This window comes from Chelon labrosus (assembly GCF_963514085.1).
Source record: "Chelon labrosus genome assembly, chromosome: 2".
Lineage (NCBI taxonomy): Eukaryota > Metazoa > Chordata > Actinopteri > Mugiliformes > Mugilidae > Chelon > Chelon labrosus.
The window spans coordinates 4,264,387-4,290,373 of NC_140338.1; the positions used below are offsets into that span (position 1 = coordinate 4,264,387).

General features: G+C 42.1%; 1 protein-coding gene across 1 annotated transcript in view; it reads left to right on the forward strand.

The window, feature by feature from the left end:
- Window positions 1-2,248: 2,248 nt before the first annotated feature.
- The window catches only part of LOC311506719 (NACHT, LRR and PYD domains-containing protein 3-like), a gene marked incomplete at both ends in the record, with an annotated part of 31,738 nt that continues 7,999 nt past the window's right edge, over window positions 2,249-25,987 (forward strand). The window contains 8 exons of the mRNA XM_084570789.1: window positions 2,249-2,339; window positions 2,502-2,665; window positions 6,763-7,042; window positions 7,795-9,640; window positions 12,298-12,471; window positions 13,578-13,751; window positions 16,098-16,271; window positions 18,959-19,132. Coding sequence (XP_084426915.1) covers window positions 2,249-2,339; window positions 2,502-2,665; window positions 6,763-7,042; window positions 7,795-9,640; window positions 12,298-12,471; window positions 13,578-13,751; window positions 16,098-16,271; window positions 18,959-19,132 — 3,077 coding nt within the window. The remainder of the gene's footprint in view (window positions 2,340-2,501; window positions 2,666-6,762; window positions 7,043-7,794; window positions 9,641-12,297; window positions 12,472-13,577; window positions 13,752-16,097; window positions 16,272-18,958; window positions 19,133-25,987) is intronic.

Here is a 25,987-nt window from a genome sequence, read left to right on the forward strand (position 1 = left end):
TAGCCATTTTCATCATAAAGTCAGTCTTGGGCTACCTCACACTGATCTAAAATAAGCAATCACAGGGGCCCAAGAATAAATCTGTTTTCATCTGGAGTTTTGCTGTTATTCTTTCCATCGAGTACACTGTCATTAGTCTATCTTTCCATTGATGTAGGGCAGGTGGGTGTGGTTTAAGCCAGGACAAAGTTATCATTTTCTTTGCCACTAACAGGAGGATGTTCAGCAAGTATACCTTTTTCCTATCTATACTTCCCTCTGGAATTGCTCCTAAAACATAGTACAGCGGATCTAAAGGTAAATCAACATTCAAAATGGCAAGTATTTCTGTACGAATCCCCTCCCAGTATGATTTCAATTTCGGGCAGTCCCAGAAAATGTGTGTGTGATCTCCAATTTTTACCTTAATGGCAAATTTGCAATGTTTGCTATAGGCACATGCTAAAGTCACGGGTTTGCTTGCTATCAGTTACGTTGGGCTATGATTCAACATTGCAAGTTCGTTTGGTTCGCTCTGTGTGAGATTTTAAATTTGACTTTAGTCAAATGTTATCTGACCTTGTATTATTGCTATATGAAATATTTTAATGGGCGGCACAGTGGCGAGGTGGTTAGCACTGATGCCTCACAGCAAGAAGGTCACCGGTTTGAATCCATGGGCCGGCTGGCCTTTCTGTGTGGAGTTTGCATGTTCTCCCTGTGTCTGCATGGGTTCTCTCCGGGTACTCCGGCTTCCTCCCACCATCCAAAGACATGCTCATTAGGTTAACTGGTGATTCTAAATTGTCCGTAGGTGTGCGTGTGAGTGTGAATGGTTGTCTGTCTCTGTGTGTGGCCCTGCGATGGACTGGCGACCTGTCCAGGGTGTACCCCTGCCTCTCGCCCGATGACAGCTGGGATAGGCTCCAGCAGACCCCCGTGACCCTCAACAGGACTAAACGGGTATAGAAGATGAATGAATGAAAGATTTTAATTCAAATTCCTATTATCCCATAAAGCTACCTTTCAGCCATGCCAGCAGCTGCGCCTGTTCCTTAAACAGCTTTAAGTGGCGATATACTTCTCTGCTCAACATAAATGCATAGACCAGTGAAACTGTTCCCTGTCTGACCTTCATTCATGAACTTCAAGCATGATATTTAATACAGCAGAAGTGCTAGACGGTCCGAGCTTGTGGTTTGAGAGAAATATTATGCATCTCAATCTGTACTTGCATTAATTTTCTCCACAGAAGAAACACCCCACTCATCTAGAGAGGTACACACAACTCACTTAAGCAGCCCTCAAAAGGAAGTCATCCACTGAAGATTCTTTGGCCCCACCCTCCAAACAATCCAAGCTGTGGGAAGCTCGAAGAGTGTCCCAGGCAAGTGTGGATAAAGTGATCCTCAAATTCATTGTCGAGGGCTTGCACCCACCACACATTGTCAAGCAACCTCGCTTCATTGATCTTGTGCAACATCTTCAGCCAAATACAAATGTCATGACACGCAATACTGTTGTAAACAAAGTCACAAAGGCCTCTGCTGAAATTAAAATAAAACTGAAAGCTGCCCTTAGCGAAGTTGAGTTCATAGCAACAACAACAGAGTGCTGGACGGCACACTGTCGCGGTTTCGTTGGTGTCACTGCACACTGGTGTAACCCCCAGACCATGCAGAGATCCTGTGCTACCCTGGCATGTAAGCGACTTAAAGGGTCACATACATTTTCTGCCCTGACTGGTGCACTAATTGATATTCACACAGAATTCAATATCCGAGAGAAGATCGTTTGCACTACAACTGACAACGGTTTAAACTTCCTGAAAGCCTTTAGAGTTTATGGGCAGACTGACGAGAACAACAATCCTGAACCTGTAGGAGAGAGTGATGGAGAAGAAGACGATGATGGCCAAGATGTTGATGAAGAAGAAGAGGAAAGCTGTAGAAAGAATAGTGAGAATAACAAGAGAACGAGACGAAGGGGCCCTTGCAGCTGTCTGCAATGAACTAGATACACCTAAGTGTTTGTTTTTCTTTGTTCTTTGTACAAGTTTATTCCTGTGGAACTTGCATTTCTTGCAGAATATGCAATGACAATGAGCCAGTTGCAAAGGCACTTGATGTTCTGCAGGGAGAAACCAGTGTGCAGATGGGATAGTTGGTCCCCACCATAACTCTACTAAGGACCAAACTCCAGCAACTTAACGTACTGCGAGCCTTTGATTGCTGCACTTCTTTCAGGACTTGAAAAACGTTTCAGAGACATGCTTGCAGATCCAGAGCTGATAGCCGCAGCCATTCTAGTTCCCAAATTTAGGACCTGCTGGACAAGTGACAAACATATCCTCAAACTTGGTAAGTGTCTCACTTCTCAACTTCCCCTTAATACAATAAGTAATTTCTATGGAGACAGTGAAATGAGTTTCAAATTACATTTATACACACACACTACTATCCAATTCACAATTACAGTACTGTCATGTAATCTAAATTGTCCTGATTTTTGTTATTACACAGGCCTTGACTATATCAGAAGACACTTGGACTGTCAGGCTGAGAATCACATCAGTGAGTGCTCCCAGTCCTCTGAGGAAGAGGACTTCTTTTCCTCCTTGAAGAAGACCGGGCCTCCTGAAATGACCCAGCAGTTGGATGCGTACCTGGGGTGCCCAGGAGAAACAGTAGAGTTACTGAAGCCCTTCCCAGCTGTGTGCCAGCTATCACTTAAGTTCAATATGGCACTCCCTGCTTCAGCAGCCTGTGAAAGGCTCTTTAGTGTTGCAGGGCTCATCTTCTGGCCAAGAAGAGCATGCATTGGCTCAAAGAACTTTGAGAGCCAGATGCTTTTGGGGCTATTGGTAACTCTTTGTTGTATCTTCTGTGCTTGACTGATGTAGATCCTGATGTACTGTAGCAAGTGTTTGTTACATCTTCTAGTTAGACATTGTTGCCATTAGCTATTGAATTGTAATTCCAATAAAGGCTATTGATTACATGCCTCTAAAGTTTGACTTTTTGCACTATTACAATACTTATAGGCAACTAGTCATCATATCTTCTGCTCCATGAAACACATGCTCAGAAGTACACATATATGGTTCTTTAATATATTTGCATTGAACTAAAATGCTCTCATTTTCAATGGGCATGCAACTGAAACAGGTAGCGTTGTGCATCCCAAATTTTTCAACATTAACATTTTAATATAACATTACAGTCATTGTGACCTTTAGAAAAACGTTTTTTGGGGAGGTGGAGTAGTGAACTATAAGCCCCTGTGGCGCGGCCTGAGCTTTTGTCCTTAATGACATATTTTTTTCCTTAAATTACTTTTACTTTTGTACTTTAAGTAGTTTTGAAACCAGTACTTTTATACTTTTACTTGAGTAAAAACCTTGAGTTGATACTTCAACTTCTACAGAAGTCTTTTTAAACCCTAGTATCTGTACTTCTAACCTGAGTAATGAATGTGAATACTTTTGACACCGCTGTATATTGCCAAAAGCAAGTTCAAGATTAACACTATATGCATGTTAGCTAACTTATGAGCTGAACTATTTTGCCTAACCTCATACAGAGGCAGTAGGTTTAAAGGTATCATCGTCGTAAAGTCCAACACTTCCATATTACTTATTGATTTCGATACAAGTCGGTTTAATAACTGTGACAACCAAGGATGAAATGTTGATCTCAGAGGTGGGAGGAGGACACAAGTATTTTTAGTTCACTGTGTTTTCTAGTAGGCTAGTTCTTCTAGTTTTCTATTGCTACTTTTAAGTTGAATGTTCCCTTTTTTTGGTTTGACTGGTTGACCCAGTGGTGGGCAGGTTAAAGTGGCATCACAGGTAGGGAGAAATTGAATAAAATGTATAAAATTCAGTGTAAGTAGTCCTTCATTCATCTTCTGTACCCGCTTATTCCTGTTCACAGTCACGGGGGTCTGCTGGAGCCTATCCCAGCTGTCATCGGGCAAGATGGGGAGTAAACCCTGGACAGCTTTTCCGCTTGGTCCTAGTGCTTAACGCGTCTCTGTTTACTATAGCGTAACATTGTTTTGGACGGTAAAAGGTGCAGGGGACATGTAATAATTGCGTCTTATACGTTATATAAATGAAGAACCTGGAATAAATAAACGAACGCGAACTGCCTTTTTTTTGCACTTCCGTTTAGGCTTCACTTTTCAGACCCCGAGGGTGCCGCCCGCTCGATACGCGCTTCGTGGAAACGTCCACTCCATTGATCCACACACGCTTTGAAGCCTCGGCACGTCTTGTAACATCAAACGCAGCAAAGATCCTGGTAGAAAAAATATGACGGGCTGGGGATGGATGGACAGGTCTGTCAGAGATTGTACTGAACAATAACAACTCGAAGCTCCTCGGGGGACATAAACAACAACAACAACAAAAACTGTTCATTTTGGAGTCTATAATAGTTCTTTCTTTTTTTCTTTTCTTTTTTTTTTTTTAAAGAGAACTATGAACTTGAACTAGAGTGTGAATTAGCACAACACTGACTGACTGTAACTGAAATTTATGTAAACTCACTGAGAGTTACTGGTTTAACTCTCAGACTGATAAGAAGATGGAGGAAGAGAAGGACAGCCGTCTGTCTATGAAGAATGACAAGTCTAAACATCCAGAATTCAGTGAAGAACCTGGACCGTCAGACACAAAGTAAGAGAACTGCTACTAACTCTATTATTTGACTCCCTTTTAACCACAGTAATTTTCTGTCTCTGATGATTGATTCATTTTTACTATAATACTATTAAATATTTACAACTACTTAAATGACCCCTCCCCCCCGACAAAAAAAAAACAAACAAACTGCAAACCAAGGGGAAACACTGAATGTGTTTTTATTCTCATCAACAGGGGCGTAGCACCAAACCCTGTACACTCTTAATGTCAGTGGGCCCAAAATTAGTCCAAAAATTGGGGCATTTATTTGTAAATAAACAAGCATGAATTGGGTCAGATTATATTGATGACTGGTTCTTTCATTCAACACCTGAATTGATGCATTTGGCCTACTTGTGCTCAAACACCTAAAAAAACATTAGGCTACATCTGGTTTGTGTACTAACGTTTTGATTCATGACACATATTGATTTAAAAACATTTATTCTTGAACAGGAGCCAGCAACTGTACACAGAGAATCAAATCAAATAAACTATTTCATTTTTCAATAAAATTGTTCTTCTGCTTGTAGAAAAAGAAATAAAGCCTTGCTAAAGCCTTACACAAGGTGTAAGGATGTAATTTAAATCCCAGTAAATGCCCACTGACTCTGGACTACGACAACGTTAACGTTAATTGGATGTTACACAACAAGTAAACTAAGTTCATGTTTCGGAAAGAAAGCAGTTAAGAGTTGCTTCCCCTCATTCTGCCCTATTTCTTTTTCTTTCCACTCTTTCTTTTTCTGGTACCCCGATTTGTGTTGTTTGGGCGGCATGATGACAGTTAGCCTCCAGGTCATTCAGTCTGGGCTCACTGATGCACTTGTCACCGGCCACTGTCTATGGGCGGACTAAACCATTTTGCGTCTCCAAGAAGAATGTCCAATATGTTGAGAGGGCTGTGAGACAAAGTTCATTCTCTCAGTTGATCTTATCAATATATTCTACAATATATAATACATTATGACACCATTTAATTGGAGGGCCCAATTCATTCCAAAAAAAATAAAAAATCAGGATTTTCATGGGCCCTCTCCCTACTCGGGCCCTGGGTAGTCAGGTCCCCTTTCCCCCCACTACCACGCCCATGTGCAGAATGCTGGCACCAGCAACTCATACATTGTTTTTCACAGATAAATATACGAATATTGTCAGATTCTCAATAATATTTCAATTCAGGGGTGAAAAAAATTCTGTTCCGTAGGGGGGAGCATGACAGAAAATAATTGAGAACCATTGCCCTATGCTCTGCTCTGTGCTTGAACGAGCAACGGCAGAGCTACTCTGGCTACTGCTAGTAGCAGAGATAACGTTTGTCTCTCCAGAATTACTTATGGTGAGCTTAAAAAAACGTGGATATTTTCGCCTGTGTTTCAGGCAATTGGGGTCGACGTGACATGTTGTCCTCTTCTCTCTCTGTCTGACAAAAGGTGACTGTTCACTTGTTTGTTTGTCGATGCGGGGCTCCAGCCGCCCATCGTAAAACAGAGCGGAGGAGAAGCAGAGATGCGCAACGATGAGGAAAATGAAATAACATATCTTCGCTTTTAGATTAGTAACATCATTATTTATAGGAAAAGTGAAACGACTTCTGTTGTGACTTGGTGATATAAATGAAAATAACTATGATGGGAGGGGAAACACATTTTTTTTTTTTTTTTACTAAAATACACATTTGTTTCTACAGAGGTCAGTACAACAGACAGATATCAGAGTCTCCAGTATCCGGATGTCTGTCTATGAAGAGTGACTGGTTCAAAGGACGTCCACCAGATTTCAGTGAAGAACCTGGACCCTCAGACACAAAGTAAGAGACTGTTTCTACTGTAAACTGACCTGATGGAAGATGATGATTTTTTTGGATGACGCAGACATGTTCTGCTAAAAGATTTATAGTCATGATTCAGACATTTTAGTGCATGTAAGTAAGATCCTAGTCTGGGTTTTAGAACCAGGAAGGACTGATGGTATTTCTGGAGTAAAACACCTGAGAACCTCCATTTCAGAAAGTGTGTTGATGGAAGCTAGAGAGATGAAATCAAAGGAAGGGATTCAAAGAGAGAAGTAGTCACACTTTTCCTGTTCTCTGTGAGTGTCTGAGCTTTCGGACTGTGTTTCCACCAACAAATGATTTTAGTGACAAACGTGTTGACAGAGAGAAGAAGAGGAGTCATGTTTCTGTGAAGGAGCTGCTGTCCTGCTGTGCTTTGTGTCAGGACGTCCTGAAGGATCCAGTCTCTACCAGCTGTGGACACTGGTTTTGCAGACAGTGCATCACCTCATACTGGGACAAGTCATCTTCATCAGGAGACTCCTCCTGTCCCCTTTGTGGACAAAGATCCAGAACAAGTAAGACTGTACATCTGTCTGCTGGTGGATTTTTTTTCTCGAAACCTGTTGATTTAATGCGGGCACATTGTTGTGTTTTACGTCATGGGGATTTAAGATCATTATAAATACCATTCTAAATGAACTCCCAGTGAAATTTCACTGTATTGTTTCTGCTCCATTAAACGAATTTGCTCTGGATCACATGACCTATGATCTGTAGAGAAAAAAGTCAGAAGCCAAAGAATGAAATGCATATTTCACATTGAATCGTTTTGTTATAGCACTGCCTTTGTTTGAACAAACCAGTCAAGATACAGTTTGGTCTTGGTGTGAGTAGAGAGCGCAACTTCCAGTTTCTCCTCCATAAGGAAGAAACCCTCATTCAAAATAATTGAAATGAGGGTTTGCCGTGAGCTCAGACTGTCTGTAATAACAACAGGACAGAGAGAAGAGTATTTGTGATGTGATTAGTGGGATTTTGTTGTTGGTGTTGATAAAACAAGAGATGAAAATGTTGTTCATTTTATTGGTGGATCAGTCTTTAATATTCCATAGAGGAAGGAACAGCCACAGTGAGCTGTACATGAGCTGCCTCTGCTGTCAGTCGAACACTGACACGCACCCTTAGAGGCCAAAAGAATAAAATAACCTCTCTAAAGTTTCCTAAAAATGTTTCATTGTGTGAAGAAACAACTCTTTACAAAACATTTAAAAGTAGTCAGTTTTCTGTTCTTTGTGACTTCTAACAGGGTTGACTGATTTCTTTTTGTCTCATGTTTGTTCTTTTTTTCCAGCTGATGTTGATCTGCAGGAGGTTTTAGATGAACATAAGATCAGTCTGAGGAGGAGATGTGAACATGTGACTGAAGGAACTGATGTAACAGGAAGTGGAACCCTCCTCAACAGGATCTACACTGAGCTCTACATCACAGAGGGACAGAGTGAAGAGGTTAATACCCAACATGAGGTGAAGCAGCTTGAGACAGCTTCCAAGATGAAGGTCCTCCATGACACTCCAATCAAGTGCCACGACATCTTTAAAGCCTTACCTGACCAACAGAGACACATCAGAGTGGTTCTGACCAATGGTGTCGCTGGCATTGGAAAAACCTTCTCAGTGCAGAAGTTCACTCTGGACTGGGCAGAGGGTTTGGAAAACCAAGATGTCAGTGTGGTGATTGTGCTTCGGTTCAGGGAGCTGAACTTGATCAAAGATAAGCAGTACAGTCTTCTCAGGCTGCTCTATGTTTTCCATTCAACATTACAGAAGGTCACAGCAGAGGAGCTGGCTGTCTGTAAACTTTTGTTCATCTTTGACGGCCTGGATGAAAGCAGACTTTCATTGGACTTCAACAACAGTGAGGTTGTGTCTGATGTCACACAGAAGGCATCAGTCAACGTGCTGCTGACAAACCTCATCAAGGGGAAACTGCTTCCCTCGGCTCTGGTCTGGATCACATCCCGACCTGCAGCAGCCAATCAGATCCCTCCTACATGGGTTGACAGGGTAACAGAAGTACGAGGTTTCACTGACGCCCAGAAGGAGGAGTACTTCAGGAGGAGGTTCAGTGATGAAGAGCTGTCCAGCAGAATCATCTCCCACATCAAGAAATCCAGGATTCTCCACATCCTGTGTGGAGTCCCAGTCTTCTGCTGGATCACTGCTACAGTTCTGGAGTACATTTTGACTACAGAGCAGAGAGAAGAGCTGCCCAAGACCCTGACTGACATGTACTCACTCTTTGTGATGGTTCAGTCAGAGAGGAAGAAGAACAAGTATAATAAGGGACATGAGATTAGTACACAGGAGCTGATGGAGGCTGACAGGGAAGTTCTTCTGAAGTTGGGGAGACTGGCGTTTGAACATCTGGAGAAAGGAAACATAATGTTCTATCAAGAAGACCTGGAGTGCTGTGGTCTTGATGTCACAGATGCCTCAGTGTACTCAGGAGTTTGTACAGAGATCTTCAAAAGAGAGAGTGTGATCTTCCAGAAATCAGTCTACTGCTTTGTTCATCTGAGCGTTCAAGAGTTTCTGGCTGCAGTCTACATGTTCCACTGTTACACCAACAGGAAGAAAGAGGTCCTGCAGGACTTCCTGGCGAAAAACCATGAGGATGATGATGAGGATTACGACGACGATGATGATGATGATGATGATGATATGGGCAGCCTATCTCTGGATTACTTCCTGTATAGGGCCATGAAGAAATCCCTGAAGAGTAAAAATGGTCACCTGGACTTGTTTGTTCGCTTCCTTCATGGCCTCTCTCTGGAGTCCAACCAGAGACTCTTAGGAGGCCTGCTGGGTCAGACAGAGAAAAGTCCAGAAATCATCCAGAGAGCCATCAACAGGCTGAAGAATATGAACACTTATAAAATCTCTCCTGACAGAAGTATCAACATCTTCCACTGTCTGACGGAGATGAACGACCTCTCAGTTCATCAGGAGATCCAAGAGTTCATGAAATCAGAAAACAGATCAGAGAAGAAACTCTCTGAGATCCACTGCTCAGCTCTGGCCGACATGCTGCAGATGTCAGATGAGGTTCAGGATGAGTTGGACTTGGAGAAGTACGACACATCATCGGAGGGACGACGGAGACTGATCCCAGCTGTGAGAAACTGCAGAAAGGCTCGGTGAGTCCAGATGTGATCATTAACATAATCAATCAGTGGAGATTAGTAGTTTAATTCTTCAGATATAAACAAAATTAAATAATTAATTATTGTCATTATTCTGAGATTAACTGCATGAATTTAAAATCAGAAGTTTTTTTGTCTGAAGTTGTTTAATTAGTATATCAATGTGAATTGTTTAGTTGGTTGGGATTTTTGCCTTTAAGTTGAAGATTCTGATGTTTATTTTTAACAATAGATTACATATTTTTTTGTTAATAGTTTCTTGACTTTCCTTTTCATGATTTCCTTTTAGCTTTACTCAAAAAGTCACACTGTCACAACAAATACTAAATCAATATTCTGCTTGGACCGCCATTATGAAATTCTACAATAGAAATCACTTCTCAGTGCTGTAACATTCTTCAAGACAGCAGACATGTTTAATGATGTTCTGCGACGTATGGTTGCATTCATTAATACACAGGATAAGATGTTACAATCCCTTGTGCCAAGATTCCAGGCAAAACACATTTAGAAGCCCAGTCCAACTGAAAACTGACCAACAGGCTTGCAACCAACAAGAAGACACCAGATACATGGCCTGGTCAACGGCAGTATGCATGTCACATCGCAGTGACTTAGAAATAAATAAAATATCCTAATTCATTTAACGCACTTGGATTTTAGAAAAAGAAAAAAAATGAAACTGAAAAATTATCAGCAGAACAAATATTGTCATTAATAATCTGCAGCTATGAGAGAGACTTACTGTGTTGAGTCACGTCTGTGAAGGTTCTCAGTCATCCAGGTCATGGTATATCCAACAGGGTTCAAAAAGGGCAACTGGACTTGTAGAGTTTTTTTGAGAAGACGTTTCACCACTCATCCGAGTAGCTTCTTCAGTTCTAGGGGACTGGTGAGAAGTTTGAGGTTTAAATAGGAACTCCTCCTGAAAACTTGCTTCGTTATGCTAACAACCAGAAACTGTTGCAGCTAATTTCATTAACGGTTGGGTACTTACCTGTTGTTGAGGGGGGACTGTTTTTGTCTCCCTCCTCTTCCCCATGAATGGTGCACTAACAACCCTCCGTCAGAGGCTCCAGTGTCAAGGTGTGAATGAGATTGAAACTTCTTGGGGACAGAAGTTAAAATGTATTGTAAATAGATGGCAGATTAAATCTCAGTCCACCTCCTCTGTTTAGTGAAGGTTTTTCCAGTCCAACATAGATGGCTTTCTTTACTCCTCTTTCAAACCATCGGTCTTCTCTGGCTAAGATTTGGACGTTGTTATCTTCAAAGGAGTGTTCTTTGTCCTTCAGGTGTAGGTGGATCGCTGAATCGTTTCCTGATGAGCTGGCTCTCCTGTGCTGGTACATGCGTTTATGGATGGGTTGTTTGGTTTCCCCAATGTGTAAATCTGTACACTCCTCACTGCACTGAACGGCATACTGGGCGGCCGCCAGGGGGCGCTAGGGGGGCCTCAGACAATTGGAGGGAAGATAAGAAAAAAAAATTGAAAAATGTTTAACCATTATTCTAAAATATAATCTAATTGTTTTTAAAATCATTATCATAAAACGTAATTATTAATAATATATCATATCTAAATGGGTTAGGGTTAGGGTTCTGATTCCCTGCCAGTCAAAAATCGTTTATGACCTCATAATCTGTGTAGACCTCGCGGTTTGCGCCATTTATCAAGCTTCTTTGCTCCTCAAGCTAGCATGTAGCTAGCATATAGCTAGCGCAAAATGGACAGGTTTTTGACAAGAAAGAGACCGAAGGAACAGACCAACACCCCTTTCATGGAGGACACTGCTGCTGCAAAAAAACCAGAACTCCTGGCCAACTAAAATCTGAAAATATGAGGCAGCACTTATGCTAAACAAATGTAATAGTTATTGAGGAGTGAATAAAAGTAAGAAACATTATAAAAGATGAAGTTTCTTTACATATTTTGTAGCATTGTCTGTAGGTTTGCAAAGGGGGTCCCCGGCCAGAAAACCCGGGGACCTGTTTGGGGAGCCTTGGCATGGAAAGGTTTGGGAACCCCTGGCATACACCACATTACTCTGTTTTTGCCTGGGTGTTTTGTCTTTAGGGTGGCCCAGTCTTTGCCTAAGTGTATTCCCTGGTTTGAAATTAACTGGAATGCGATGATTTCTGAAAATTCCCCTGAATTTCTCAGATACTCCAGCCACGTAGGGGGATGACGGTGTTTTTCCTTTTGTTACTCTCCTCCTCGCTGTCCTTTTTGGGGTATCTTTTTGAGCCTTTTACAAAGGCCCAGTTGGGATATCCACATGTCTTGAGTGCCCGTTTAATGTGTTTTTGCTCCTTCTCCTTGCCATCCAGTCTTGTGGGTACACTGTGCTCTGTGCTGAAGCGTTCTGATGACCCCTAGTTTGTGCTCCAGGGGGTGGTGGGAATCAAATAATAAGTGCTGATCAGTGTGGGTGGGTTTTCTATACACTTCAATGTTGAGGCTTCGGTCTTCTTCCACATGCACCAGACAGTCCAGGAAAGCCAAACTGCCTCTCCTGATGTCCTGCCTAGTGAACTTGATGACCCTTTTTGAACCTTGTTGGATATGTGTTGAGTCATACACAGCAAGATGAAATGAGCTGTATATTGACTGATTTTAATACAGATTTTATATTTTTTCTAATCACAAGACTTACTGGATGTGGACTCTCAGAGACTGGATCTGAAGTTGTATCCTCAGCTTTGAAGTCCAACCCTTCATATCTGACAGAGCTGGACATGAGTGATAATGATCTGGAGGATTCAGGAGTGAAGCTGCTGTCTGCTGGACTGGAGAGTCCACACTGTAGACTGGAGACTCTGAGGTCAGTTCGCTGACTGCCTGTTAATATTGTAGATCTGATATGTTTAATGACGAACTGTACCTCATTTGTGTTCATACAGAACTTTCATCCACAAAGATGTACATTTCTATGGGATTAAGATCATGCAATAATCTGAAACTGTGAAACCTTCCTGTTTTTACAGTGTGTCTTCAAGATGTTGTCATTCATTCATTCATTCATTATTTCATCTTCTGTAACAACTTGTCCTGTGAAGGGTTGCGGGGGACTGAAACCTATCCCAGCTTTTATCAGGCAAGAGGCAGGGTCCACCCTGAACAGGTCCAACACGTTTTCAGAGTTTCAAATTCGTCACTGTTCTCCTGGTGTATTAGTTTGTTTCCACGTTTTAAACTGATCTGAAAACTGCTGTGAATGAGTGTAAAAAGTTCTGAAACCTTGAAACTTCTATTTTTAGAGGTTGACATTTTATTTTGAAACTCTGAAGGAAATATATTTGCAGTCATGTTTCAAAGCTGACTTTACAACACCCACTTTTCAGAGATTTAAACACACAGTTAGGAGCTTTTGGATCATGTGATTTTTGGAATCGTTCTCTCTCTGATCCATTTTGAAACTGAAACCTGAAAAAATGGAGGAGACAGAGACATGCTCTTTATCATTTTTTTCCAAAATAAAATGTCACTCTTTAGAAGAGAAAGTTTCAAGCTCTCCAAAGTGTTTTGATGACATTTTGTCAGCAGTTTTCAGACCAGCATTTACAAGGATTCATACCTGGAAAACAAACTGATGCACCAGGAGAACAGAGACGCCCTGAAAACATGTTGAAGAAACACTAGAAGAACAGTTCTGCAGCTGTGAAGAAAGAAAACTCAAATACAAAATAACATTTACAGACATTTTTGATTTAATTTCAAGTTTCCAAAACATTTTATGTCAGATTTTGTCATGATGTTGATCCCATAAATGTCCTTTTGTTCAAGACGAGCGTTTGTGACAGAAACTGTAGAAAATGTCGACTGTTGTTAAAGTCAATGAAGCTGACACAGTAATGTTGAGCTGCACATTTAAAACCTGAACACATCTGACTGTTCATGATATATCTACATTTTTTATTTTTTATTCAGATTGGAGGACTGCAGTTTGTCAGAGATCAGCTGTTTTTCTCTGGTCTCAGCTCTGAAGTCCAACCCCTCCCATCTGAAACATCTGGACCTGAGTCTCAACAGTCTGCAGGATTCAGGAGTGAAGCAGCTGTGTAGTTTTCTGGAGAGTCCAGACTGTAGACTGGAGACTCTGAGGTTAGTTCACTGACTGTCTCATGTGATATGTTTAATGACCAACTGAACCTCATTTATGTTCATCTAGAACTTTTCATAATGATGTAAATTTCTATGGGATTAAGATAATGCAATAATCTGAAACTGATTTCTTTTTTGAAAGTTTGAAACTCAGTGAAAGTTTGGATAATGTTTTAAAAAGCCTGTAAAACATCCCTGTAAATATTATTTTACCTCAGTTTTCCTCACATTTTAAACTGCTCTGAAAACTGCTGCGGATAAGTGTAAAAAGTTCTGAAACATTGAAACTTATATTTTAAAACCTTGACATTTTGAAACTCTGAAGGAAGTATATTTGCAGTCATGTTTCAAAGCTGACCTTACAAAGCCCCAATTTTCAGAGATTTGAACACAGTTAGGAGCTTTTGGATCATGTGATTTTTGGAAGTGTTCTCTTTCTGATGCATTTTGAAACTGAAACCTGAAAAACAGCAGGAGACAGGGACATGCCCTTCATCAATTTTCAAAATAAAATGGCACTCTTAAGAAGAGGAAGATTCACGCTCTGAACTGTTTTGATCACATTTTCTCAGCAGTTTTCAAACCTGGAAAGCAAACTGACTGCACCAGGAGAACAGATACACTCTGAAAACATGTTGAAGAAACACTAGAAAAGAGTTCTGCAGCTGTGGAGAAAGAAAACTCTAACAAAAATCAAAATAACATTTACAGGCATTTTTGATTTAATTTCAAGTTTTTGCAGCGAATATGTGATATTCAAGGCAGTATGTATTGATAATCAGTTTATTGTTGCCAGACAACGCCACCCCGGGATTTCACCCAGTGTCTTCTTTAAATGGGCCCACCCCAACCCAAGTAGGAAGGCACTCAGGTCTGTTAGCAAGTGAGGCAGAGACGGCAGTTCAATGGTTCAAATATTTTTATTCATTACAAATTACAATTTAAAACTCTTGCACCAAAATCCCTCATGGGAATTAAAAGGGGGCCCAACCAGGGCTGAGACCTACTGTGACAGAAGGGTCCAAAGGAAAGGGGATCCCAGGGACGCCACACATGAAGCAAATAAACAAAAGCAAAACAAAGTAAATACAATATAAAGGGGATACCGCCCCCGGGACACCAATCCACCACTGTAGGCTCAGCATCTGAATGGGGAACACCAGAGAGCAACAGGTTAGGAATGAAAAAGGAAACAGAATTGTTCTTCAGTGCAAAGAATTACATTTTTGATCCAATATTGAAACAATACCAATTGAACAAAAATCTACATTATCACATATGAAATGCAACCCACCGCAACCAAAATAAACACAAAGCTGACAGGATAATCCTAGTTATGGGTTGCAACAAAACTACTACAAAAGAAAATATGCCATAAGAGACAACCAAACAAACACAAAAACAAACAAAATCAATCGCGCGGTGCTGGCATACAAAAGACACTTTCATGCGTCAACATAAACTCGTCCACCAGCACAGCTGCCTTAGTTAGCGAGGACACCTTCTGCTCAGTTAAATATACCACGATTCTGTCTGGCAAACACTTCTTGAATTCTTCCAACAAAATGTGCTCTCTCATTTCAGCCACCGTTTTAACATTACATGCTTGGCACCATTTATCGAATAACACACTCTTGTCGTGCGCAAATTCCACATACGTCTGGTTGGCAGTTTTGTCACCATTTCTAAATTTTTGCCTATAAGCTTCAGGGACAAGCTCGTAAACCTGGAGCACAGTCCTTTTCAAAAGATTATTAGTAGCCACAAAAACACTACCGAATGCAATATAAAGGAAGAATTTATTTACAGAAAATGGAACTATTTAACAATGAGTGGATGGTATCTTCAATTAACAAAACAACCCTACTTAGAAATAAATCAGATAACCTAACAAATGCAAACAAAAGACAAAACACTTACCTCCCGGCCTAAATAAACAGGAGAAAAGAAGGTAATAAAACTGGCAGTCCACCCCTACTACTCAAAGTAAACAAACAAAACTCATGAACAACAAGCAAGCAAAAGCTGTGGCCAGTTGGGAGATGAGGAGGATGATGAAAATCCTGTGCAGACCTGCCATCTTGGGCGCTTATATATGAGGGAGCTCCGTGCTGCAGCCAATCAGGAGCCAGGACCGGGACCTTCCCACCAATCACCTCAGAGGCATTGCACACACATACTCAACGTAAAGAAAAACAAAACAACAACTAATAACCATTACGATGACAGGCTAACAGTTAGTTGTTAAAGTCAATGAAGCTGACACAGTAATGTTGAGCTGCACATTTAAAACCTGAACACATCTGACTGTTCATGATTTATCTACATCTTTCATTCTTTATTCAGATTGGAGGACTGCGGTTTGTCAGAGATCAGCTGTGATCCTCTGGTCTCAGCTCTGAAGTCCAACCCCTCCCATCTGAAACATCTGGACCTGAGTGACAACAACCTGAAGGATTCAGGAGTGAAGCAGCTGTGTGGTTTTCTAGAGAGCCCAGACTGTAGATTGGAGACTCTGAGGTTAGTTCACTGACTGTCTGTTACTATTGTAGATCTGATATGTTTAATGACCAACTGAACCTCATTTATGTTCATCTAGAAGTTTTCATAAAGATGTAAATTTCTATGGGATTAAGATAATGCCATAATCTGAAACTGTGAACTTTTTTTTTGAAAGTTGAAACTCAGTGAAAGTTTGGATAATGTTTTAAAAAGCCTGTAAAACATCCCGAACCCTATAAATGCTATTTTTTGATTGGCTGTTCAGTAGCTATATTCTTTTTATTTGATTGGCTGGTGCGTTACAGGTGCCTTCTGAACTCTACAGGAACCCGCTTGATTTCCAAGTGCTCGTGCCGCCCCCCTTGTGTCATGAAAAAATGCCGCCCCGGCGGCTGCCCAGTTTGTCCGTGCTTAAAACTGCTACTGAAGATGTGGCAGTCGAAAACAAAAGAAACAGCGTTGCCAAGCCACAACTTCGCCCTCAGCAGCTGATGTCTGGAAGCAAAGCAGTTCCAGGTGAAGCAACCCAGTTCCAAAGGAGACATAGCAGTTCCAGATTAGACAAAGCAGCAGTGGTTATAAAGGCAGATTAGCCAGCGCTGCGCCGTTAGCAATCACCTTTAACCATAGGCGCCGATTTATGTTTTCCTGGATGGAGGGGGGTCACTAAAGAGGCGCGTTTTCATTCGAGAGCTGCTGTGATTAGTGGATAGGATATGAGCAGGGGGCTGAAAGCGACATAACCAATCAGATGCTAAATTTAACACCAACTGCATTGTTTAATTTTAAATGAATATAGCCTACTGGCAGTCTGGCACATAGACAGAATAGATCATAGTCAAACATCAAACATCAAAGATCTATTAAGTCTAGGTCTTAGGTCTGGCACACGTGGGTGCTCAGTATTTTCCATGGGTGCTCGAGCACCGGAGCACCCACGGTTTCAGCGCCTATGCCTTTAACCCTACGGGGAACAGCGAACAGAAAGCGGCATAGGGAGCGGTGAGCTAGAGATGTTATGCTCGAAGCAGACGGTCGAAACAGTGTGGAGCTTTCAAAGCAGAAGTATCGCCACAAGATGTTTCGATGCCTCGCTTCATCAGTTGAAAGATCACGTGACTCCCCAAATGAAGCTTCATTACGTCACACGCGTATCGGCTTTCATCAGCAACGTGTCACGGGATTGTCAAACTCACGATTGGTTGTGGGTTTTTGAGAGGAGAGTTTTGCACATGTTACGTAGTTTCATTGATTTAGAACGAGGGAGAGTAAAGTTTAAGGTAAGATTAGTATAACATTAGATTGACTTGCATACTCACATTGGCATTCACACAATACATTGATTTACATACCTGTATACATACATAGAAGAGGAACAGACTAAAGCCTAACTCAGCTGAAATTATCATTTATTCATTCATTCATTCGTCTTCTGTAACCGCTTATTCCTGTGAAGGGTCAGGGGGGTCTGCTGGAGCCTATCCCAGCTGTCATTGGGTGAGAGGCGGTGTCCACCCTGGACAGGTCTTCAGTCCATCACAGGGCTAACACAGACAGACTGACAACCATTCACACTCACACCTATGGCCAGTTTAGAATCACCAATGAACCTAACCAGCATGTCTTTGGACGGTGGGAGGAAGCTGGAGTACCTGGAGAGAACCCACACAGACACAGGGCAAACTACACACAGAAAGGACCCAGTCAGCCCATGGATAAGAACCTAGGACCTTCTCGCTGTGAGGCATCAGTGCTTGAAATTATCTTGTTTTTAAATGAAAAATTCTGAAATCCCAAATCCCATTTCAAGTTTCACAAGCAGGGACTGTCATCACTGTCCCTAGATGCACAAGCATTTATCTTATTTTGTAAATATATTTTGTAAAAAGAAAATTCCATAATTTTCCCCCACACACCAAAAAAAAAAAAAGAAAACCTGCCAACCAGAAGAAAGGGAAAAAAATACTCACCGACTTTCCAACAAAGTGCGAAAAGAAAACGGACGAGCCCCCAATGTTATGCCCCGTCTAGGGGTGTCTAGGACACAACATGATTTAAGGCCCCCATTTTCCCCAAGTCCCAAGTAGCCACCAAAACACTACCGAATGCAATATAAAGGAAGAATTTATTTACTGAAAATGAAACTATTTAACAATGAGTGGATGGTATCTTCGAGGTGGACTAAGGCCAAAATAACAAACAAAACAACCCTACTTAGAAATAAATCAGATGACCTAACAAATGCAAACAAAAGACAGAACACTTACCTCCCTACCTAAATAAACAAGAGAAAAGAAGGTAACAAAACTGGCAGTCCACCCCTACTACTCAAAGTAAACAAACAAACAAAACTCATGAACAACAAACAAGCAAAAGCTGTGGCCAGTAGGGAGATGAGGAGGATGATGAAAATCCTGCTGCCAGTGCAGACCCTCCATCTTGGGCGCTTATATACGAGGGAGCTCCGTGCTGCAGCCAATCAGGAGCCAGGATCGGGACCTTCCTACCAATCACCTCAGAGGCATTGCATACACCAACTCAACGTAAAGAAAAACAAAACAACAACTAATAACCATTACGACGACAGGCTTAACAGTTAGTTGTTAAAGTCAGTGAAGCTGACACAGTAATGTTGAGCTGCACATTTAAAACCTGAACACATCTGACTGTTCATGATTTATCTACATCTTTTATTCTTTATTCAGATTGGATAGCTGCAGTTTGTCAGAGATCAGCTGTTATTCTCTGGTCTCAGCTCTGAAGTCCAACCCCTCCCATCGGAAACATCTGAACCTGAGTCACAACAAGCTGAAGGATTCAGGAGTGAAGCAGCTGTGTGGTTTTCTGGAGAGTCCAGACTGTAGACTGGAGAATCTGAGGTTAGTTCACTGACTGTCTGTTACTATTGTAGATCTGATATGTTTAATGACCAACTGAACCTCATTTATGTTCATCTAGAAGTTTTCATAAAGATGTAAATTTCTATGGGATTAAGATAATGCAATAATCTGAAACTGTGATTTTTTTTGAAAGTTCGAAACTCAGTGAAAGTTTGGATAATGTTTTAAAAAGCCTGTAAAACATCCCGAACCCTGTAAAATATTATTTTACTTCAGTTTTCCTCACGTTTTAAACTGATCTGAAAACTGCTGTGAAGAAGTGTAAAAAGTTCTGAAACATTGAAACTATTTTAAAACCTTGACATTTTGAAACTTTGAAGGAAGTATATTTGCAGTAGTGTTTCAAAGCTGACCTTACAACACCCACTTTTCAGAGATTTGAACACAGTTAGGAGCTTTTGGATCATGGAAGTGATTTTTGGAAGGAGGAAGATTCACGCTCTCTGAACTGTTTTGATCACATTTTCTCAACTGTTTTCAGACCTGGAAAACAAACTGATGCACCAGGAAAACAGAGACACTCTGAACACATGTTGAAGAAACACTAGAAAAAATAGTTCTGCAGCTGTGGAGAAAGAAAACTCTAACACAGAATAACATTTACAGGTATTTTTGATTTGATTTCAAGTTTTTCTGGCAGTGCGAACACAGGATGATTGAAGGCAGTATTGATAATCAGTTTATTGTTGTCTGTTAGTCCTTTGAGTGGACTAACAGAGGAGTTCAAAGTCACCCGCTCCAGAGAGGTGTTGATGTACAGGGACTCCAGAGACACAAAAGTCGCAGCAGCAGGAATCCTCGTGACCGGGAGGAAGTGGCAGGCGCAAGAAGCAATCACGAAAGCTGAGGCGCGACTAAGGCACAAAACGCTGGTGGGCTCCGTGGCAACGGGACGAGCAGGTCTTGGTTGTTTTCCCAAGCCACGTTACGATCTGGCTCGTGGAAAAGAGAGGCGCAGACTGATTCAGGACGAGATACGAGCAGAGGTGGAGGAAGAACGCTACACCAAAATGGCCGGCATGTCCAAACAAGGAGCGTGGAAAGCCGAGCCACTTCGGATCAAGTTCCTTGTCCAATCCGTCTATGACGTCCTCCCAAGCCCAGCCAACCTGCACACCTGGGGCCTGGCAGACACTCCAGAGTGCAACCTGTGCCAGAAGAGGGGCACCCTGGAGCACATCTTAAGCAGCTGCTCAAAAGCACTAGGGGAGGGGCGGTACCACTGGCGCCACGACCAGGTGCTAAAGGCTTTGGCGGACTCCATCTGCAAAGCGATCCAGCACAGCAAGAACCAGTCAGCCCCCAAACAAACAATCACCTTCATTAGAGCTGGGCAGAAGGAACAACACCACCGGCCTAGCTCTACAGGGGGGCTCCTCTCCACCGCTCGTGATTGGCAACTTCAAGCCGGGTCCCGCCCCTGAGGAATATTGAACCGGCCCTTACAGTGTCGAGTAGTTATTACATATGGATTGTCTAATACAGCGCATGACTATGGCTAATTGTACATTCTCTCGTGCAGTAGGAGATGGTATACACACGTTGGACCTATATTTTGAGGGACCGCACATGACCAATCAAAGTCGCCGTTCGCTGTTCGCGCTCGATTGCAACGCTCTCTGAGCGCTGACTGTATATACGCCTGGCTCTGACCGCTCTGACTTCTTTCTTTCCAGCACGAAGGTTGGCTAACAAGACAAAATATCTACTTAAAAAATAAATAAATAAAAATGAATAGTTGTCCGGGCGGCGCAGTGGCGAGGTGGTTAGCACTGATGCCTCACAGCAAGAAGGTCACCGGTTTGAATCCATGGGCCGGCTGGCCTTTCTGTGTGGAGTTTGCATGTTCTCCCTGTGTCTGCCTGGGTTCTCTCCGGGTACTCCGGCTTCCTCCCACCATCCAAAGACATGCACATGAGGTTGATTGGTGATTCTAAATTGGCCGTACCCCTGCCTCTCGCCCGATGACCCCCGTGACCCTTAACAGGAATAACCGGGTATAAAAAATGAATGAATGAATGAATAGTTGTCCATATCAAGAGGGTTGCCAACCGTCCCTTGAAAAACAGAATCGTTCAACAAAAGTACGCGTCCGGTAGCTGAAACGGGACGCACTTTGTCCCGTATTACCGTGAGAATCAAAAATAGTGTTTAAAATGTCAATGGAATGAATGAATAACAGGACGCTTTATGTGAAAATTTACAGTACACTTATTCTCAGGCTGTCTCCTGCTCTGTGACCAATGAGCTGACAGCGGGAATCCCGCTCATCTCATTGGTCGAGGTGCTTTTGTTTGCGAAGAAGATACCAGAAGACAACAAAGCAAACAACTTTTACTTCTGTTTGAACTTTTCGACGAATGTTCTGCTTTCTGTTGTTTAATATTAATTGATACAGTTTTAAGTTAAGCAGGACAGGTTTCTGTTAATTTTGTTATTTTGTATTAAAAATTAATTGTTGAATAATAATTTGTTTCGTACGTGTTCATATCACTCAAAAATATGCATCTAATTCAATTCAGGTTCGAGTCAAATAGTTCAAAAATTGTTTCACACACACAAAAAAAGCTAAAACCCGGCTACCGGGTTGGCTGGCCCTGCCAATGAGGTGTCCCTTATTTATTTTTCAGGGAGATGGCAACTCTTTGTGCATATGCTGTTCTGCATTTGTTCTGTCATAAGGGACAACCAAACAAACACAAAAACAAACAAAATCATAATCATATAAGTTATCAGAACTTCTATAAATATACTCTATATATTATATAAACTCAATTGAATCTGACATCAAAAGACCGTAGACTACAATATAACTCTTATACAAAACATCCGTAAATTGCAAATTTAAATAAACATGCCCTTGATGCTATATTAATCTTTCAGGGAGGAACAATTAGCTCCTTGGTTACTGCCTCGAATTCTATGCTTGGTACATTTTTAGTTATGACTGGTTAAACTATGTGTGACACGAATTAGAGTTGTAGCAAATGTTCATCTTTGAAACTACCTACAGATATGAATTAATTACAAGACTCAACGTGATGGACATAAATTATAACTGAACTTGTAACAGTTTTGCTGCAAAGCACAATCTTACGGTGAAATTAGATCTGGTGTTTGTTAAGATGAATTACTGTTGTATACGCATTGCAAGCATCATAGCAAAAAGGCTAACAAACGTATACCACCAAGTAACATTAGCCCTTCATTCATGACATGGATACTGTAATCATACAGAGAACATAGCATACCTTTATCTTTTGCTCGTTTCTCCTCTTCTTCTTTTCCTTCTTATTTGACACTCGACAATCAACAAATTTCCATCCCCCAACGCAGTTACTCATGACCAGAAGTCAAGACTAAACCAATTCACCTTGGTGACCACATAATCGTTTTGTATTACCTATTTTTATTTGGCCATTTCACACAATTCGTAAATACAAAAACATGCAGGAATTATAGGCCTGTATTTATAATATTATGAATGAAATGTGCGTTATATGGAAGAAAGTCAATGTGTGACTGACTTTAGCCCTTTTATACAGTGGATCCCTCGTCCGTCTGTTCAAGTTGGGAGAGGTGAACTGTCCCCCTCCCCTTTCCTTTTCTCACACACAGCTTCTGTGCACGGCACCTTCTCAGCACCAGGGGCGTCTGCAGCTGCAGGGGGCGACATTATCCCCACACAGATATGACAGATAATAGAAAACCATGCAGCGGTGCAGATTTATTTATTTATTTATTTTTTTCCAAGTGCGCCCCAGGTGGCTGCCCACTTCGCCCGTGCCTAAAACCGCTACTGAAGATGTGGCTGTCTAAAACAAAAGAAACGGCATTGCCAAGCCACAACTTCACCCACAGCAGCTGATGTCTGGAAGCAAAGCAGTTCCAGATGAAGCAACCCAGTTCCAAACGAGACATAGCAGTTGCAGATTAGACAAAGCAGCAGTGGTTATAAAGGTAACCTTTTTTGAACAAATAAAATTAAACTTTACTGTGTAATTATGTTCAGTGTGACAGGTTTGCGTTATTATTTGCTCTATCCCGTCCCTATCACGTTACAAATACTGAAATTGACCCTTGTACCGCGGGACTGCCACGGGAATACCGTGACCCGCTGTAATCCCGGAAAACTGTCACCCTCTAATTCCATCCGTGCCCTGCGCCCCCTCTAGGGGGCACGCCCCCCACTTTGGGAACCACTGCCTCAGATGGTTGTGGGTTTTTGAGAGGAGGAGAGTTTTGCATATCTTACGTAGTTTCATTGATTTAGAACGAGGGAGAGTGAAGTTTAAGGTAAGATTAGTATAACATTAGATTAACTTGCATACTCACATCGGCATTCACACAATACATTGATTTATATACCTGTATACATACATAGAAGAGGAACAGACTAAAGCCTAACTCAGCTGAAATTATCATTCATTCATTCATTCATCTTCTGTAACCGCTTATTCCTGTGAAGGGTCGGGGGGGGGCAGCATGTCTTTGGACGGTGGGAGGAAGCTGGAGTACCTGGAGGGAACCCATGCAGACACAGGGAGAACATGCAAACTACACACAGAAAGGAACCAGTCAGCCAATGGATTCGAACCTGGGACCTTCTGGCTGTGAGGCATCAGTGCTTGAAATTATCTTGTTTTTAAATAAAAATCCCTGAACCACCCAAATCCCCTTCCCAGTTTCACAAGCATTTTGTACAGCTACTGTCATCACTGTCCCTAGATGCACAAGCATTTAACTTATTTTGTAAAAAAAAGTCAAGCATTTCAAGATGCACATACTGTAGATCCTTTATTGTTAAGCAAATACAACTTTCTGTTTCACGACCCTCTGTTTCATGCTAATGCTATGTATAATATTATCCAGCAGATGTCGACACATTTGATTTTATCAAATGCTTCGAAACACCTGACCCATTTCAACACAATTGCTTCAGATTGATTCAGTGGTTCAGAAAGCTTCAGTATCTCCATCACTATGGTGAGCACCGTTCAGCCGACAGCAACACCCAAGCGAGGATCTGGCACCTTATGGACGGTGCATCATTCTCCTACGGTAATTGGCGGGGACCGCAACACAGCTGAAAGTCATCAGGACTAATCACTACGTCCTGCTACACCTGTGAACTGGACCCAAGATAAACTTCAAAATACTACAAAGCAAGCAGGAGGCAGAGAGCTTCATTCTCTATGGTGTTGTAGTTGAGCTGGTGCTTACTAAACATTTTAGAGAAGTAACAGACAGGGTGGTCAATAGCCTGATCATCTTCCTGCAGGAGTACAGCACCTGCGCTAGCGTCTACCTCTAATTTGAAGGGCCTCGTGAAGCTGGGCACAGCGAGGACAGGTGCGCAACACAGTAAGACCTTGGCAGATTCAAAAGCAGCCTGGCAAGCGGGGGACCAAAGAAAACTTTTCAACGGACTAACTAGACCAGTGAGAGGAGCTACCACATCTGAAAAGTTTCTACAGAAACCTTGATAATAACCACTCATCCCCAGGAATCGGCGCAGCGCTTTCTTAGACTGTGGGACTGGACAATCAATAATCGCCTGCACCTTTTCAGCTAACGGGCGCACCTGTCCCTGTCCTACCTGTTTACCTAAATAGGTTACAGTAGCCTTGCCATATTCACATTTGGCAAGGTTGAGAGTGAGGGAGGCCTCGCGGAGACGGCTGAAAACGAGGGACAGTGTGCGGAGATGGTCACACTAGGTGGAGTAGACAACCACGTCATCTAGATAGGCATCACAATTTTCAACTCCTAATAAAACGCTATGTATGAGACGCTGAAACGTAGCGGGAGTGTTACGCAACCCAAATGGCATAACGGTGTATTGGAGGAAAGTGTCAGGTGTGACAAAAGCGGATATTTCGGAGGCCGGTGGGTTTAAAGGAACTTGCCAGTAACCTTTTAACAGGTCCAGCTTTGCTACAAACGTGGTGGAGCCTACTCGGTCAATGCAATCCTCCATCCGAGGAAGTGGATAAGATTCGGGTTTGGTGACAGAGTTTACCTTTTGGTAATCGTTACAAAAGCGAGGAGGGTTTCGAGACCAAAACACAGGGAGAACGCCACACACTCGTATTGGGAACAGCTAACATCATGGCCCATTCAGTGGGATTGACTCTATATGCATGCTGCTCAATGGGTTTGTGTCCCTCCATGTCAATGTCATGGCATTGGACAGAGGTTTGACGGGGGTGATCAGAGAAAAGCAACAAGTTATCTTCAATCAAAGGAATAATATCTGCACGAGCCAAATCGGACAGATGACCCAAAAAACCCTCCAAATCATTCAGTATCTGTGAGTTTCGCAAACAAGCGGCAGGCATCGCTGAGTTTTCTTTCCGCCGTGTATGGACCGGAAAACCGGGACTGTAAACTGGATCCAGGTAGTGGAAGCAGCACCAGAACTTTTTCACCTGGGTGAAATACACGGAGGACAGACTTCTCTGCGTCATATCAACGCTTCATTTTTGTTTGGCTTTGTGCCAGATTTTCACGGGCCAAAAGACAGGCGTGGTGGAGATGCTCACAAAAAGTACTGACATAATCCAAAACATTATGCTCAACTTTGGGCGACTCTGACAACCACATTTCTTTAAGAAGCCTAAGGGGACCGTGTATGGCCGAAGACCAGATCACAGGGACTGAAACCTAAAGATTCTTGAGGAGTTTCCCGCACAGCGAACAACAGAAGAGGGAGACCCTCATCCCACTCTTTGTTGGACTCGAGACAGAACTTTCCCAACATGGATTTAAGTGTTTGTTGGAACCTCTCAAGTGCACCTTGGGACTCTGGATGGTAAGGGCTTGATTTCACAT